Source organism: Heterodontus francisci, chromosome 1 (assembly GCF_036365525.1).
Source record: "Heterodontus francisci isolate sHetFra1 chromosome 1, sHetFra1.hap1, whole genome shotgun sequence".
Taxonomy (NCBI): Eukaryota; Metazoa; Chordata; class Chondrichthyes; order Heterodontiformes; family Heterodontidae; genus Heterodontus; species Heterodontus francisci.
Window position 1 is genome coordinate 20790221 of NC_090371.1, and position 18881 is coordinate 20809101.

Sequence of the window (18881 nt, forward strand, 5' to 3'; positions counted from 1 at the left end):
GAGGGTTTCAGATATCTGGACCATTGGGATCTCTTCAGGGACAGATGGGACCTGTACAAGAAGGACGGGTTGCATCTAAACTGGAGGGGCACAAATATCCTGGCTGCGAGGTTTGCTAGCGTCACTCGGGAGGGTTTAAACGAGTGTGACAGGGGGGTGGGAACCAGAGCAGTAGGACAGCAAGTGAAATAAATGAGGGGGAACTAGTAAATAAGGCCAGTAAGTCTAAGAGGAAGAGCAGGCAGGGAGATGTTGCGGAGCACAGCAGGACTGGTGGTCTGAAGTGCATTTGTTTCAATGCGAGAAGTATAACAGGTAAGGCAGATGAACTTAGAGCTTGGATTAGTACTTGGAACTATGATGTTGTTGCTATTACTTGGTTGCAGGAAGGAAAGGATTGGCAGCTAAATGTTCCATGATTTAGAAGCTTCAGGCGGGATAGAGGGGGATGTAAAAGGGGTGGGGGAGTTGCATTACTTGTTAAGGAGAATATCACAGCTGTACTGCGGGAGGACACCTCAGAGGGGTCATGCAGCGAGGCAATATGGGTGGAGCTCAGGAATAGGAAGGGTGCAGTCACGATGTTGGGGGTTTTCTACAGCCCTCCCAACAGCCAGTAGAGGAGCAGATATGTAGACAGATTTTGGAAAGATGTAAAGATAACAGGGCTGTAGTGGTGGGTGAGTTTAACTTCCCCTATATTGACTGGGACTCACTTAGTGCTTGGGGCTTGGATGGGGCAGAATTTGTAAGGAGCATCCAGGAGGGCTTCTTGAAACAATATGTAGATAGTCCAACTAGGGATGGGGCCATTCTGGACCTGGTATTGGGGAATGAGCCCGGCCAGGTGGTCTAAGTTTCAGTGGGGGAACATTTCGGGAGCAGTGACCATAATTCCGTAAGGTTTAAGGTACTTGTGGATAAGGATAAGAGTAGTCCTTGTGTGAAGGTGCTAAACTGGGGGAAGGCTAATATAATAATATTAGGCAGGAACTGAAGAATTTAGATTGGGGGCGGCTGTTTGAGGGTAAATCAACATCTGACATGTGGGAGTCTTTCAAACGTCAGTTGATTAGAATCCAGATCCAGCACGTTCCTGTGAGGAAGAAGGATAAGTTTGGCAAGTTTCGGGAACCTTGGATAACGTGAGATATTGTGAGCCTAGTCAACAAGAAAAAGGAAGCATTCGCAAGGGCTGGAAGGCTAGGAACAGACGAATCCCTTGAGGAATATAAAGACAGTAGGAAGGAACATAAGCAAGGATTCAGGAGGGCTAAAAGGGGTCATGAAAAGTCATTGGCAAACAGGATTAAGGATAATCCCAAGACTTTTTATACATATATAAAGAGCAAGAGGGTAACTAGGGAAAGGGTTGGTCCACTCAAGAACAGAGAAGGGAATCTATGTGTGGAGCCAGAGGAAATGGGCGAAGCACTAAATGAGTACTTTGCATCAATATTCACCAAAGAGAAGGACTTGGTGGATGATGAGCCTCGGGAAGCGAGTGTAGATTGTCTCAGTCATCTCATTATCAAAAAGGAGGTGTTGGGTGTCTTGGAAAGCATTAAAGTAGATAAGTCCCCAGGGTCTGATGGGATCGACCCTAGAATACTGAGGGAGGCAGGGGAAGAAATTGCTGGGGCCTTGACAGAAATCTTTGCATCCTCATTGGCTACAGGTGAGGTCCCAGAGGACTGGAGAATAGCCAATGTTGTTCCTTTGTTTAAGAAGGGTAGCAAGGATAATCAAGGAAATTATAGGCCGGTGAGCATTATGTCAGTGGAAGGGAAATTGTTAGAGAGGATTCTTCGGGACAGGATTTACTCCCATTTGGAAACAAACAAACCTATTAGCGAGAGGCAGCATGGTTTTGTGAAGGGGAGGTCGTGTCTCACTAATTTGATTGAGTTTTTTGAGGAAGTGACGAAGGTGATTGATGAGGGAAGGGCGGTGGATGTTGTCTATATGGACTTTTGTAAGGCCACACTTAGAATATTGCGTGCAATTCTGGTCGCCACACTACCAGAAGGACGTGGAGGCTTTGGAGAGGGTACAGAAGAGGTTTACCAGGATGTTGCCTGGTCTGGAGGGCATTAGCTATGAGGAGAGGTTGGATAAACTCTGATTATTTTCACTGGAACGACGGAGGTGGAGGGGCGACATGATAGAGGTTTACAACGTTATAAGAGTCATGGACAGAGTGGATAGTCAGAAGCTTTATCCCAGGGTGGAAGAGTCAGTTACTAGGCTGCATAGGTTTAAGGTGCGAGGGACAAAGTTTAGAGGGGATGTGCGAGGCAAGTTCTTTACACAGAGGGTGGTGAGTGCCAGGAACTTGCTGCCGGGGGAGGTGGTGGAAGCAGGTACGATAATGACGTTTAAGAAGCATCTTGACAAATACATGAATAGGATGGGAATAGAGGGATACGGTCCCCGGAAGTGCAGAAGTTTTTAGTTTCGGCAGGCATCATGATCGGCGCAGGCTTGGAGGGTCGAATGGCCTGTTCCTGTGCTGCACTGTTCTTTGTTCCTTGTTCTTTGTTCAATGAAGAGTGCAGGAGGGCATGCCAGGCACAGCACCAGGCATACCTCAAAATGAGGTGTCAACCTGGTGAAGCTACAACACAGGACTATCTGTGTGCCAAATTGCGTAAGCAGCATGTGATAGACAGAGCTAAGCGATCCCATAACCAACGAATCAGATCTAAGCTCTGCAGTCCTGCACATCCAGCCGTGAATGGTGGTGGACAATTAAACAACTAACTGGAGGAGGTGGCTCCAGAAATATCCCCATCCTCAATGATGTGGGCGCCCAGCACATCAGTGTGAAAGATAAGGCTGATGCATTTGCAACAATCTTCAGCCAGAAGTGCCGAGTTGATGATCCATCTCGGCCTCCTCCTGAAGTCCCCAGCATCACAGATGCCAGTTCCGAAGTTCCGAAGTTCCGAAGAAGGGTCACTGACCCGAAACGTGAACTGTGCTTCTCTTTTCACAGATGCTGCCAGACCTGCTGAGTGGTTCCAGCATTTCTTGTTTTCATTCCAGACTTCAGCCAATTCGATTCACTCCACGTGATTTCAAGAAATGACTGAAGGCACTGGATACTGCAAAAGCTATGGGCCCTGACAATATTCTGGCAATAGTGCTGAGGACCTGTGCTCCAGAACTTGCTGCGCCCCTAGCCAAGCTGTTCCAGTACAGCTACAACACTGGCATCTACCCTGCAATGTGGAAAATTGCCCAGGTCTGTCCAGTACACAAAAAGCAGGACAAGTCCAACCCGGCCAATTACCGCCCCATCAGCCTATTCTCAATCATCAGTAAAGTGATGGAAGGTGTCATCAACAGTGCCATCAAGCAGCACTTGCTTAGCAAGAGCCTGCTCAGTGACGCTCAGTTTGGGTTCCGCCAGGGCCACTCAGCTCCTGACCTCATTAAAGCCTTGGTTCAAACATGGACAAAAGAACTGAACTCAAGAGGTGAAGTGAGAGTGACTGCCCTTGACATCAAGGCAGCATTTCACCGAGTATGGCATCAAGGAGCCCGAGCAAAAGTGAGGTCAATGGGAATCAGGGGGAAAAACCCTCCACTGGCTGGAGTCATACCTAGCGCAAAGGAAGATGGTTGTGGTTGTTGGAGGTCAATCATATGAGCTCTAGGACATGACTGCAAGAGTTCCTCAGGGTAGTGTCCTAGGCCCAACCATCTTCAGCTGCTTCATCAATGATCTTCCTTCAATCATAAGGTCAGAAGTGGGGATGTTCGCTGATGATTGCACAATGTTCAGCACTATTCGTGACTCCTCAGATACTGAAGCAGTCCGTGTAGAAATGCAGCAAGACCTGGACAATATCCAGGCTTGGGCTGATAAGTGGCAAGTAACATATGCGCCACACAAGTGCCAGGCAATGATCTTCTCCAACAAGAGAGACTCTAACCATCTCCCCTTGACATTCAACAGCATTACCATTGCTGAATCCCCCACTATCAACATCCTAGGGGCTGCCATTGACCAGAAACTGAACTGGAGCAGCCACATAAATACCATGGCTACAAGAGCAGGTCAGAGGCTGGGAATCCTGACTTCCCAAAGCCTGTCCACCATCTACAAGTCACAAGTCAGGTGTGTGATTTTTTAAAAATTCATTCATGGGATGTGGGCGACGCTGGCCAGGCCAGCATTTATTGCCCATCCCTAATTGCCCTTGAGAAGGTGGTGGTGAGCTGCCGTCTTGAACCGCTGCAGTCCATGTGAGGTAGGTATACCCACAGTGCTGTTAGGACGGGACTTCCAGGATTTTGACCCAGCGACAGTGAAGGAATGGCGATATAGTTCCAAGTCAGGGTGGTGTGTGACTTGGAGAGGAACTTGCAGGTGGTGGTGTTCCCATGTATTTGCTGCCCTTGTCCTTCTAGTTGGTAGAGGTTGCGGGTTTGGAAGGTGCTGTCTTAGAAGCCTTGGTGCATTGCTGCAATGCATCTTGTAGATGGTACACACTGCTGCCACTGTGCGGGTTCAATTCTGGGTACTGCCTGTGTGGAGTTTGCAAGTTCTCCCTGTGTCTGCGTGGGTTTCCTCCGGGTGCTCCGGTTTCCTCCCACATGTCAAAAGACTTGCAGGTTGATAGGTAAATTGGCCATTATAAATTGCCCCTAGTATAGGTAGGTGGTAGGGAAATATAGGGACAGGTGTGGATGTGGTAGGAATATGGGATTAGTGTAGGATTAGTATAAATGGGTGGTTGATGGTCGGCACAGACTCGGTGGACCGAAGGGCCTGTTTCAGTGCTGTATCTCTAAACTAAACTAAACTAAACAAAGAACAGTACAGCACAGGAACAGGCCATTCGGCCCTCCAAGCCTGCGCCGATCTTGATGCCTGCCTAAACTAACACCTTCTGCACTTCCGGGGCCCATATCCCTCTATTCCCTTCCTATTCATATATTTGTCAAGATGTCTCTTAAACGTCGCTATCGTATCTGCTTCCACCACCTCCCCTGGCAGCAAGTTCCAGGCACTCACCACCCTCTGTGTAAAAAACTTGCCTCGCACATGCCCTCTAAACTTTGCCCCTCGCACCTTAAACCTATGTCCCCTCGTAACTGACTCTTCCACCCTGGGAAAAAGCTTCTGACTATCCACTCTGTCCATGCCGCTCATAACTTTGTAAACCTCTATCATGTCGCCCCTCCACCTCCGTCGTTCCAGTGAAAACAATCCGAGTTTTTCCAACCTCTCCTCATAGCTAATGTCCTCCAGACCAGGCAACATCCTGGATTTGGTACTGGGTAATGAACCCGGCCAGGTGTTCGATTTAGATGTAGGTGAGCACTTTGGCGATAGTGATCACAATTCGGTTAGGTTTACCTTAGCGATGGGCAGGGACAGGTATATACCGCAGGGCAAGAATTATAGCTGGGGGAAAGGAAATTATGATGCGATTAGGCAAGATTTCGGATGTGTAGGATGGGGAAGGAAACTGCAGGGGCTGGGCACAAACGAAATGTGGAGCTTATTCAAGGAGCAGCTACTGCGTGTCCTTGATAAGTATGTACCTGTCAGGCAGGGAGGAAGTTGTCGAGCGAGGGAGCCGTGGTTTACTCAAGAAGTTGAAGCGCTTGTCAAGAGGAAGAGGGCGGCTTATGTTAGGATGAGACGTGAAGGCTCAGTTAGGGCGCTTGAGAGTTACAAGCTAGCCAGGAAGGATCTAAAGGGAGGGCTAAGAAGAGCAAGGAGAGGACACGAGAAGTCATTGGCGGATAGGATCAAAGAAAACCCTAAGGCTTTCTATAGGTATATCAGGAATAAAAGAATGATAAGAGTTAGAACGGGGCCAATCAAGGATAGTAGTGGGAAGTTGTGTGCGGAATCAGAGGAGATAGGGGAAGCGTTAAATGAATATTTTTCGTCAGTATTTACAGTAGAGAAAGAAAATGTTGCCGAGGAGATTACTGAGATACAGCCTACTCGGCTAGATGGGATTGAGATTCACAAGGAGGAGGTGTTAGCAATTTTGGAAAGAGTGAAAATAGATAAGTCCCCTGGGCCAGATGGGATTTATCCTAGGATTCTCTGGGAAGCCAGGGAGGAGATTGCAGAGCCGTTGTTGTTGATCTTTATGTCGTCATTGTCGACAGGAGTAATGCCGGAGGACTGGAGGATAGCAAATGTTGTCCCCTTGTTCAAGAAGGGGAGTAGAGACAGCCCTGGTAATTATAGACCTGTGAGCCTTACTTCGGTTGTGGGTAAAATGTTGGAAAGGGTTATAAGAGATAGGATTTATAATCATCTTGAAAAGAATAAGTTCATTTGCGATAGTCAGCACGGTTTTGTGAAAGGTAGGTCGTGCCTCACAAACCTTATTGAGTTTTACGAGAAGGTGACCAAACAGGTGGATGAGGGTAAAGCCGTGGATGTGGTGTACATGGATTTCAGTAAGGCGTTTGATAAGGTTCCCCACGGTAGGCTATTGTAGAAAATACGGAAGTATGGGGTTGAAGGTGATTTAGAGCTTTGGATCAGAAATTGGCTAGCTGAAAGAAGACAGAGGGTGGTGGTTGATGGCAAATGTTCATCCTGGAGTTTAGTTACTAGTGGTGTACCGCAAGGTTCTGTTTTGGGGCCACTGCTGTTTGTCATTTTTATAAATAACCTGGATGAGGGTGTAGAAGGGTGGGTTAGTAAATTTGCGGATGACACGAAGGTCGGTGGAGTTGTGGATAGTGTCGAAGGGTGTTGTAGGGTACAGAGGGACATAGATAGGCTGCAGAGCTGGGCTGTGAGATGGCAAATGGAGTTTAATGCGGAGAAGTGTGAGGTGATTCACTTTGGAAGGAGTAACAGCAATGCAGAGTACTGGGCTAATGGGAAGATTCTTGGTAGTGTAGATGAGCAGAGAGATCTTGGTGTCCAGGTACATAAATCCCTGAAGGTTGCTCCCCAGGTTAATAGGGCTGTTAAGAAGGCATATGGTGTGTTAGCTTTTATTAGTAGGGGGATCGAGTTTCGGAGCCACGAGGTCATGATGCAGCTGTACAAAACTCTGGTGAGGCCGCACCTTGAGTATTGTGTGCAGTTCTGGTCACCGCATTATAGGAAGGATGTGGAAGCTTTGGAAAGGGTGCAGAGGAGATTTACTAGGATGTTGCCTGGTATGGAAGGAAGGTCTTACGAGGAAAGGCTGAGGGACTTGGGGTTGTTTTCGTTAGAGAGAAGGAGGAGGAGAGGTGACTTAATAGAGACATACAAGATAATCAGAGGGTTAGATAGGGTGGATAGTGAGAGTCTTTTTCCTCGGATGATGATGGCAAACACGAGGGGACATAGCTTTAAGTTGAGGGGTGAAAGATATAGGACAGATGTCAGAGGTAGTTTCTTTACGCAGAGAGTAGTAGGAGCGTGGAACGCCCTGCCTGCAACAGTAGTAGACTCGCCAACTTTAAGGGCATTTAAGTGGTCATTGGATAGACATATGGATGAAAATGGAATAGTGTAGGTCAGATGGTCTGCGCAACATCGAGGGCCGAAGGGCCTGTACTGCGCTGTAATGTTCTAATGTTCTAATAATGTTCTAAACCTCCTCTGTACCCTCTCCAAAGCCTCCATGTCCTTCTGGTAGTGTGGCGACCAGAATTGCACGCAATATTCTAAGTGTGGCCGAACTGAGGTTCTGTACAGCTGAACCAATGGCGATGATAGAAAAATCTTTTTTGCACAGCGAGTGGTTAGGACTTGGAATGCTCTGCCCGAGAGTATGGTGGAGGTAGTTTCAATCATGGCTTTCAAAAGGGAATTGGATAATTATTTTGTCACGAAAATGTGCTATGTTGAATGATGATTTTCCTTAATCCACCGGCTGGAAACATGAATATTAACCTGGTTGAGATGAACCTCTCAAACCTTGCAAGGTTCAAACTCTGCCTGCTGACCGTGAGCACCCTGCTGCAGACTGTAGTGACAGTGGTTTAATTGATCTGTGTTTGATTGTGTTAGTCTGTTCACAGTACTTAATGACTTCAGCCGAATGGTGGAGAGGTCTCCGGAAGGAACAGAGACCCCCTTGAAGAAAATCAGCTGCACTGCTGTCTCCAGGAGAACCACCGAATCAGTGTCCACATCTTCAAACTGGAAGCATCAGGACCACCAAAGGAAAGTCGCACAACCACTGAATTCAGCCTGAAGCCAGTTGAATCATTAACCTCCATAGGTTATATACTCCTTCTATTTATCTGGACTCCAATTCGACCAATCTATCTTTCCCCACTCTGTAACCTATTTGTTTGTGTGTGTGAATGTTGGAGCGTATTTTATTATTTTACTTAGGTTGATTTAAGTACAATAAAGCTCGCCTCTTTCTTTGTTAAACTCAAGAAAACCTGTCCGATTTGTTCTTTTTATGATCACGGCGCGTAAACAGTTAAACACTCACTGAATTGGCAAGTGTATCCACGTAAAAAAGAAATAAACCTGTTGTGGTCAGACAAGGAGAGGGAAAAGAGGGGAGACCTTTGGCCCCTCCTCACCTGATCATAACAACTGAAGAGAAAAAGTTTGCAGGGCCACAGGGAAAAGGTGGGGAGTGGGACGAGATGAGTTGTTCTTGCAGAGCGCCAACATGGATATGATGGGACAAATGGCCTTCTTCTGTGTTGTAACCATCCTATGGCCTGAATTTTATGTTGGGCAGGAGGCGAGCCCACCTCCTCCAGCCTGGGAGCCATGCTGGGATTTTTCACTCCCCAGGCCCTTAACTGGCCTTGGGTGGGACTTCCAACTCTCTGAGGTAGGAGGTTCCGTCTAATGGAGCTGACGACCAATCAGCGACCAACGGAGGCAAGAGGAAGGACGGCCCCAGAACAAAGGTATGTTTTTGGGACCGCGCCAGGGACAATCAGCCAGGCCCCAGCGAGGCAAGGGGGTGTGGTCGGTTGGAGGGGGGGCGCGGGAGAGTGTTGTCTAGTGGGTGCGGTCGGGCCATGGAGGGTGGGGGGCGGCGGGGTGCACTTCATGGTTTTACCTGGTGGCCTTCTGGGGGCCTTTGCCACCCAGCCGCCGCTGGTAAAAGGAGGAGGCTTAAGTGGCAGTTAATTAGCCACTTAAGGGCCTTGATTGGCCTGTGGCGAGTGGGCTGTTTCTCGCCACCGATGCTCTGCGTAAAATTGCAGTGGGGGGTGGGAAGGCATCGGGAAGGGCCCCCCTGCTTCCCACTCAATTTCCCCCCTCCGCCCCCATTACCAGCCTGCTCGTGTGGGGGGGCTGTAAAATTCTGGCCCATGACTCTAGGAAATTACGGGGGAAAGTGTGGGCTTGGGAGATAATGTTTAGCCATGCTGGTCTGGCTATCATGGTGTGGGCAGGTTTGATAGATCATCTGGTCTTTTCCTGACTCTAAATCCCGTATGCTCATCTGAAAAAAACACCGCTCTGATATACTTAGATTACTTTGAGCTGCATTCAGTTCACCTCCCCTCCCTCCAAGATCTTCTGGCCATTTTCTTTGTGCTCGTGATTTCTTCCACTATTCCCATTATGTGCCATTGTTGTTGTTGATCAGAAAAGAAAATGGTCTATGCTTACGCTACTCAGACCTGGTGTTCTTGGAGCTTGTTGTGCACAAAACGGCTGCTTCATTTGCCTACAATGCAAACGTCGATACCCTCCAAAGTAATTCACTGTACATGAAGTACTCTGAGAAATATCTGAGAGACGTAATGATCAGGTGCTATTACAACAACAATTTGCATTAATATAAGGTTAAAACATCCCAAAGCACTTGTTATGAATCTTTTGTAATTTAACATTCCATAACTTTCCAAAAGCATCAAATCATCGAATGATACAGCACAAAAGGAGGGCATTCAGCTCATCATGCTTGTGATGGTTCCTTGAAAGGGCTATCCAATTAACCCCATGCCCCATAGCTCTTTAGGGAATGGTAACATAGTGACATAGTGACATCTAGCAATCTAAGGGTCTACATTAATGACCTGGGGACATGAGTTCAAATCCCAGTTTAACAGCTGAGGAATTTAAATTTGGCTATGTAAATAAATAAGGAATAAAAAAGCTAATATCAGCTATGGTGACCATACGACTACCGAATTGCTGTAAAACCCATCTGGTTCTTTAATGTCCTTTAGGGAAGGAAATCTGCCGTCCTTATTTGGTCTGGCCTATATGTGACTCCAGACACACAGCAATGTGATTGACACTTAACTGCCCTCTGAAATGGCATAGCAGGGCAATTAGGGGTGGGCAATAAATGTTGGCATTACCAGTGACATCTATGTCCTATGAATGAATAAATCTTTCCTCATAGCCCTGCAAATTTTTCCTTTTCTAGAATGTATCCAATTCCCTTTTGAAAGTTACTATTGGATCTGAGTCCAAATGTTATGGGTCCAAGTCCCACTCCAGAGACAAGAGCATAAAATCCAGGCTGACACTCCCAGTGCAGTACTGAGGGAGTGCTGCACTGTCAGAGGTAGCACAATCCAGGCTGACACTCCCAGTGCAGTACTGAGGGAGTGCTGCGCTGTCAGAGGTGCTGTCTGCTGGATGAGAAGTTAAACCAAGACTCCCGTCTGCACTCTCAGGTGGATGTAAGAGCTCCTATTGGACCATCTTCCTACATTATAACAGTGAATAGACTTCAAAAAAGTACTTTATTGGCTGTGAAGTTCTTTGAGACATCCTGAGATCCTGAAAGGTGTTGCACTCCAGAGATTCAGGACTTCATTCAAAAGAAACTAGTTATGTCTACCCTGGAGGGAGAGACAGACAGAGACAGAGGAAAGAGAGAGGGAGTGACGAAGAAGCAGAGAGATGGAGGAACAATGGGAGGGAGGCGGAGGTGTCTCAGGCACTGAAGTACCCACAAGTGAAACTAAACAGGATGATAGTGGATTCTTCCTGAAAACAGGCGATCGGGTTATGCTGGAGTGGGGTGGGATGGGGGGGGGGGGGGTAAAGGAAAGAAAGAACACTCTATACTGAAGAGTCTGTGCACAGTATTCTCATTTAACCCAGAGATAATGCTGTGGAATTGATAGTTATTTGAATCCTAAAGGGGAATCAGTCTCATCCTCGATCACCACATGAGGCATGGTTTCTACAGGCAAAAGGCTTGTCTATCCATGAGTTATAACACAAATCATTGCATCCTTCACTCCCCAGGAAAATAGAGCACATACTTTTGCAAAATAGAACGGTCCTTACCCGCATGAAGGTTGGGAAACTTTGGCCATAGTAACCAATTGCAAAGTAGTCAGGTTTGGGCCTCAGAACTTTCATGATTTTTTCGTAGAACTTCGCTTGGCGTTGCTGTGAAATTTAGAACAAAATAAGATTAATCTCAGAGAAAAAACACTGGATCCCTTTTGTGAAGGTTCTTTATTTGCCATTAAATGCCTTTTCATTTTTATAATGCTTGTTGTTAATGTTCTCCTCTCCTCCCAGTCACTCAGCCTGGCACCTCTCCATGGCTGCTAGCCAGCCTCTGGTATTGAGCCCAAAAGACCATTGTTTGTGTGTTGGTGTATGAGTCATTCTGTCCTCAGTCAATGCCTGCTCATGCTCCCCTCTCTGGCAAGAGGCATTGGATAGCTCTCTGGAGCTGTCTGATCATTACCTTTCACTTGTCAATGCTGCAGGTTGTAATAATACCTGCTCTGTAGGTATGCATCAAAGAACAAAGAACAAAGAAAATTACAGCACAGGAACAGGCCCTTCGGCCCTCCAAGCCTGCGCCGATCCAGATCCTCTATCTAAACATGTCGCCTATTTTCTAAGGGTCTGTATCTCTTTGCTTCCTGCCCATTCATGTATCTGTCTAGATACATCTTAAAAGACGCTATCGTGCCCGCGTCTACCACCTCCGCTGGAAACGCGTTCCAGGCACCCACCACCCTCTACGTAAAGAACTTTCCACGCATATCCCCCCTAAACTTTTCCCCTCTCACTTTGAACTCGTGACCCCTAGTAATTGAATCCCCCACTCTGGGAAAAAGCTTCTTGCTATCCACCCTGTCTATACCTCTCATGATTTTGTACACCTCAATCAGGTCCCCCCTCAACCTCCGTCTTTCTAATGAAAATAATCCTAATCTACTCAACCTCTCTTCATAGCTAGCACCCTCCATACCAGGCAACATCCTGGTGAACCTCCTCTGCACCCTCTCCAAAGCATCTACATCCTTTTGGTAATGTGGCGACCAGAACTGTACGCAGTATTCCAAATGTGGCCGAACCAAAGTCTTATACAACTGTAACATGCCCTGCCAACCCTTGTACTCAATACCCCGTCCGATGAAGGAAAGCATGCCGTATGCCTTCTTGACCACTCTATTGACCTGCGTTGCCACCTTCAGGGAACAATGGACCTGAGCACCCAAATCTCTCTGTACATCAATTTTCCCCAGGACTTTTCCATTTACTGTATAGTTCACTCTTGAATTGGATCTTCCAAAATGCATCACCTCGCATTTGCCCTGATTGAACTCCATCTGCCATTTCTCTGCCCAACTCTCCAATCTATCTATATTCTGCTGTATTCTCTGACAGTCCCCTTCACTATCTGCTACTCCACCAATCTTAGTGTCGTCTGCAAACTTGCTAATCAGACCACCTATACTTTCCTCCAAATCATTTATGTATATCACAAAGAACAGTGGTCCCAGCACGGATCCCTGTGGAACACCACTGGTCACACGTCTCCATTTTGAGAAACTCCCTTCAGTAGCTCTCTTACTTCTGACTCAGAAGACTGTGGGTTGAAATCCTATTCCATACCCTTAAGCACAAAAATCTAGGCTGACTTTTCAGTGCAGTACTGAGGGAGTACTGCATTGTCAGAGGTGCTGTCTGGACGACCCGAAATGTTAACTCTGCTTCTCTTTCCACAGATGTTGCCAGACCTGCTGAGTGGTTCCAGCATTTCTTGTTTTTATTTCAGATTTCCAGCATCCGCAATATTTTTCTTTTATTATTATTCCCACATTATGACACTGACTACACTTCAAAAGTACTTCATTGTAAAGTGCTTTGGGATGTCCTGTGGTTGTGCAATGTGCCAGATCAATGCAAATTCTTTTTGTGGGCTTTAGTGAGACCACACCTGAAATACTCTGTACAGTTTTGCCCCCCTTACATAAGAAGAATAAGAGATAATCTCATTGAAATGTATAAAATTCTTAGAGGCTTTGATATCGTAGATGCTGAGAGGCTGCTTCCCCTTGACTGTAGAGTTTAGAACGAGGGGTCACAGTTTCAGAAGAAGGGATTGGCCATTTAGGGCTGAGATGGGGAGAAGTTTTTTCACTCCGAGGGTTGTAAATCTTTAGAATTTTCTAGCTCAGAGAGCTGTGGGTGCTCAGCTGTTGAGTATATTCAAGGCTGAGATAAATAGATTTTTGAGCATTAAAAGTAGATTGAGGGGAGGTTTGATCGAGGTGTACAAGATTATGACAGGCATAAATAGGTTAGACAGGGAAAATCTGTTCCCATTAACTAATGTTACAAGGACTAGGGGTCACAGATTGAAGGTTTTGGGTAAGAGACGCAGGGGGGAATGTAAGGAAGAACTTTTTTACGCAGCAAGTGGTAATGACCTGGAACTCGCTGCCCATGAAGGTGGTGGAAGCGACAACAATCAATGATTTCAAAAGGAAACTGGATGGGTACTTGAAGGAAATAAACTTGCAGGGCTAAGGGGATTAAGCAGGGGAGTGGGACTGACTGTATTGCTCCAGGATAGGTAGATGGGCCGAATGGCCTCCTTCTCTGCCGTCAGTGACTCTATGACTCGAGGGTAAAGGGGATCAAGTGGGAAAATAGAGTTGATGTAAAAGTTCAGACATGATCTTATTAAATAGTGGAGCAGGCTCGAGGGGACGTGTGGTTTACTCCTGCTCCTATTATGTTCTTTTCATATATGAATTTCAAACAGCATAATCCAGTGAATAAGGCATTCAAGCACAAATAGTATTGATTTTTCAGTTTCAGCTTTGAGGGCCTGACTACCAGAGTCCAGGAGGCATGTGGGGCCCAGGGGCTGTTACTCGGATATCCATCATTGGACAAGTGGATAATGCCCACAGCAGCCAGAAGGAAACAAATCTCAATCCCTGGCGTGAGTTGGCTGATCTCAGTCACTCTGGCAGCTGAGCTCAGCAGCTCTGGGCGAGAGATAAGAAATTCCTGCTCTTTATTGCTAATCGCTGTTTAGAGAAGGGTAAAGCAGAAGAGGTCAAGATTCTGTTCAGGAGTGACTTTCTCCGAGATCAACTGGCCTTCCTGAACTCAAAAGTTTAGGATTTCACATGAGGCATAGCAACGTAGAATCGTAGAAGCATGGATCATAGAATCTTACAGAACTTTAAAGGCCATTCGGGCAATCGCACCTAAGCCAGCTCTTTGAAGGAGCTATAATATTTAATTCCACACCTGGCTTGCTCCCCATTACCCTGTAAAATAGTCCTCTTCAAGTGAGTGTATAATTGCCTTTTGGAAGTACCTATGGAATCTGAATCCCTCATCATTTCAGTGTGTTCTAAATCTTAAAACTCTAAGTATGAAGAGACTTCTCCTCATTTTCCCTCTAGTTCATTTGCCAATTATTTTAAATTTAGGACATCTGGTTACGAACCCACTTGCCAGAGGAAACAGTTTCCCCCTACTTACTCATATCAAAACCCCTCATATAAACATCCGAATATATGAATTAGGAGCAGGAGTAGGCCACTTGTACCCCTCGAGCCTGTTCCGCATTTAAGAAGATCATGGCTGATCTGATTGTAACCTCAATTCCACATTCTCACCTTCCCCTGATAACCTTTCACCCCGTTGCTTATCAAGAATCTATCTATCTCTGTTTTAAAAATATTTAAAGACTATTACCACCGCCTTTTGAGGAAGAGAGTTCCAAACACTCAGGACCCTCTGAGAGAAAAAATTTCTCCTCTTCTCTGTCTTAAATGAGTGACCCCGTATTTTTAAACAGTGACCCCTAGTTCTAGATTCTCCTACAATAGGAAACATCCTTTCCACATCCACCCTGTCAAAACCCCTCAGGATCTTACGTGTTTCAATCAAGTTGCCTCTTACTCTTGTAAAATCCAGCGGATACAAACCTGGCCTATCCAACCTTTCCTCATAAGACAACCCGCCCATTCCAGGTATTAGTCTAGTAAACCTTCTCTGTACTGCTTCCGACGCATTTACATTCTTCCTTAAATAAGGACACCAGTACTGTACACAGTACTCCAGATGTGGTCACCCCGATGCCCTGTATAACTGAAGCATAACCTCCCTACTTTTGTAATTTTGAATATCTCAATTAAATCTCCCTTTAAATCTTCTCTGCTCTTAGAACAACAATCCCAGCTCTTGTAATCTCTCCACATCCCTGGTATCATTCTGGTAAACCTCCTCTGTACCCTCTCCACTTCCTAAAGTGTAGTTCCCAGAATTGCACACAATGCTCCAGCTGAGGCCTAACTTTGTAAAGGTTTAGCATGTCTTGCTTGTTTTTGAATATAAAGCCAAGTATACCATACTCTTTCTTAACTTGGTCAGGCAGCCCATCGCTATAGAACAGTTGGAAGAATTAGCATCATTAGGAAATGAGACAACTAAGGCTGTCAGGCTAAAAAAGATACATCAGCTCGAATGATCAGTGTAAACAGACAGCACAATCCAGAAAACGTCCCCACCAAGGCTGATGTAAGAATGGCAGTTGATTAATATTGAGACAGTATTGAGCTGCTCTTGAAGAAAGGCCAGACAGTCTAATAGTTTTCACTATTAACCTTTCAACTTCTTCCAAGGCTTGGCATCGTTCACTGCCCTATCAGTCAACCCCACCTCGCCCCAACCCGGTGGATTCGACAAAAGGCAGCGGAGAGTTAAAGACTAATCTCCTGTATGGGAAATGGGTATCGTCAATCATCATTAGCTTATCATAATCAATGAAAGCTCACATTTACTCACCAGGGTCTCACTCAGTAGTTCATAATCAAAGACCTCCATCTCATACTGTTCTGCCAGCTCCTTGCAGAGATGAATGGCTTCTTCCCACATCTGTTCACAGCAAGCAGCAAATAATTAGCGTGACATGTTGAACGGATTTGTCTGTGCTACTTTGTATAATGTCAATGTAATTTATTCTTTCTAAGGGGCTTGGCTTGCCAATTTTTCCCCGCTCCTTCAATAGTAACAGCATAGTAACGTTCGGAATAGGCGGAGGCCATTCAGCCCCTCGGACCTGCTTTGTCAGTCACTTAAATTGTAGCTGATCTGCATCTTAATTCGGTTTCATAGAATCACAAAATCATAGAATGGTTACGACACGGAAGGAGGCCATTCGGCCCATTGTGTCGTGCTGGCTCTCTGCAAAAGTAATTTAGCTAGTCCCACTCCCCTGCCCTTTTCCCACAGCTCTGAATTTTTTTTTCCACTTTAGGTGCTTATCTAATTCCCTTTTGAAAGCCATGATTGAATCTTCCTCCCCCAACCTTTCAGGCGGTGCATCCCAGACCCTAATCACTCACTGCATAAAATGTTTTTTCTTCATGTCATCGTTGGTTCGTTTGCCATCCACTTTATATCGGTGTCCTCTGGTTCTCGACCCTTCCGCCAATGGGCACAGTTTAACCCTTTCTGTTCTGTCCAGACTTCTCATGATTTTGAACACCTCTATCAAATCTCCTCACAAATGTACCTGCCTTTGATCCTTATCCCTCGATATCTTTACCCAACAATAATCTATCCATCTCGGTTTTGAAAGCTTCAGGTGATCTCCAGTATCCCACGCAACTTTTGGGGTCGGGGGGGACAGAGAATTTCAGATGTTCACTACCCCTTTGTATAAAAAAGTGCTTCCTGATCTCACTCCTGGATGGCCTAGCTCGAAAGGCTTTGTGCCAGAGTAAATAGGTAATAAATGGCATCTACATACCCACCCAAGGGGTGCATGAATTATCTGTGTGCCTTGATCAGGGAAGACAGCATGGGAGGTGACAGCTGAACATTGTTTCGCTCAATATTCACGCAAGTTGATGTCCAGCAGGGGATGCTGCTAAGGAACAGGAGACCTGTCTGAATTCTCCCTCTCTAATCCATGGCATTGAAAGATACCAAAGATCACCATCACCACAAGTTTACAATGGTTGAATTACAAGAACCATCACGACCTCATCAAGCCAATGAACTACATATTACACTGGGGTAAGTGACTGGAGGTGGATTAGACGGGGCATGTGTCTGCTCCTGGCTTTATAGTGTTTGGGCACAGCAATTCCACTATGGTGTGTCATTGAGGAAAAATGGGTAATCAATGGCAATATCTAGGTATCAAATGACAGAGCCTGAAGATTGAGTGACTGTTTGAGTATTGAGTGGCATTGCCTGGGTATCGAGTGACAGGGTCTGGGTATTGAGTGACAGTGTCTGGGTATCGAGTACAGTGCCTCGGTATCGAGTGACAGTGCCTGTGTATAGAGTGACGGTGTCTGGGTATTGAGTGACGGTATCTGGGTATCGAATGACAGTGTCTGGGTATCGAGTGGCAGTGTCTGGGTATCGAGTAACAATGTCTGGGTATTGAGTGACAGTGTGTGGCTATCGAGTGATGGTGTTGGGGTACCTAGTGTCAGTGTCTGGGTATCGAGTGGTAGTGTCTGGGTATCGAGTGACGGTGTCTTGGTATCGAGTGGCCGTGTGAGTATTGAGTGACTGTATGCGAGTATCGAGTGACAGTGCGTGGGTATCGAGTGACAGTGCGTGGGTATCGAGTGACAGTGTGTGGGTATCGAGTGACGGTCTCTGGGTATTGAGTGATGGTGCCTGTGTTCAGATCCAAAGTAATAACTCACAAAAAAATGTTAGAAAGTTCAAATAAAATATGAGAAACAAGTAATAAATGTCACAAGCTCAGCAGGGATTTATCATCTCTCTTTGTACAGAAAAGAAGGAAAAACTCTTGTGTTGGTTCACAATTACAGTGCTTGACAGCTCGACTGAACTCCAACTCACAGCCATCAATTGGAGCTTGGTTATTTCCAACATGACTCATGCTGGGCTCAATCGGACCAATTTAAATGCAGTGGCAACACTTCACTTCAGGGATATTCTGTTAGCCTCCCTGGCACAGAATCATGGAATCACATCAAGTTTAAGGCACAGAAAGAGGCCACTTAGCCGAAAAACGATCCACCTATTCTAATCCACCTTCCAGCATTTGGTCTGTAGCCCTGCATATCCAGACTCCTTTTGAAGGAGTTGAGGGTTTCTGCCTCAACTACCCTTTCAGGCAGTGAGTTCCAGCCCCCCACTGCCCTCTGGGTGAAGAAGTCTTTCCTCATCTCCCCTGTAATTTTTCTACCAATCACTTTAAATCTATGCCGCTTCGTCACTGACCTCCCTGCTAAGGTGAATAGACCCTTCATTTCCACTCTATCCAGGCTCCTCAAAATTTTGTACATTTCAATCAGATCTCCCCTCAGCATTCTCTGTTCCAAGGAGAGCAACCCCAGCCTATCCAATCTTTCCTCATAGTTGCATTTTTCCAATCCTGGCAACATCCTCGTAAATATCCTTTGTATCGTCTCTAGTGCAATTACAACCTTTATGCAATGCGATGACCAGAACTTCACACAGTACTCAAGTTGTGGCCTAACCAATGAGTTATGCAGTCCCAGCATAACCACACTGCTCTTATATTCTGTACCTCGACAAATAAAGGAAAGGATTCCATGTTCCTTCTCAACCACCTTATTGAACTGTCCTGCCACCTTCAGGGATCTGTGGACATTCACTCCATGGTCCCTCACTTCCTCTACACTTCTCAGTATTTTCCCATTAATCATGTATTCCTTTGCCT

At 46.0% G+C, this 18881-nt stretch overlaps 1 protein-coding gene across 2 annotated transcripts in view; it reads right to left on the reverse strand.

The window, feature by feature from the left end:
• LOC137368229 (dedicator of cytokinesis protein 2-like) overlaps window positions 1-18881 on the reverse strand; it is a 1222644-nt gene that overhangs the window by 87705 nt on the left and 1116058 nt on the right. For both annotated transcript variants that reach the window (XM_068028710.1, XM_068028709.1), the window contains exons 39-40: window positions 15992-16081; window positions 11222-11326 (exon numbers count right to left, since the gene is read on the reverse strand). In XM_068028710.1, coding sequence (XP_067884811.1) covers window positions 11222-11326; window positions 15992-16081 — 195 coding nt within the window. The remainder of the gene's footprint in view (window positions 1-11221; window positions 11327-15991; window positions 16082-18881) is intronic.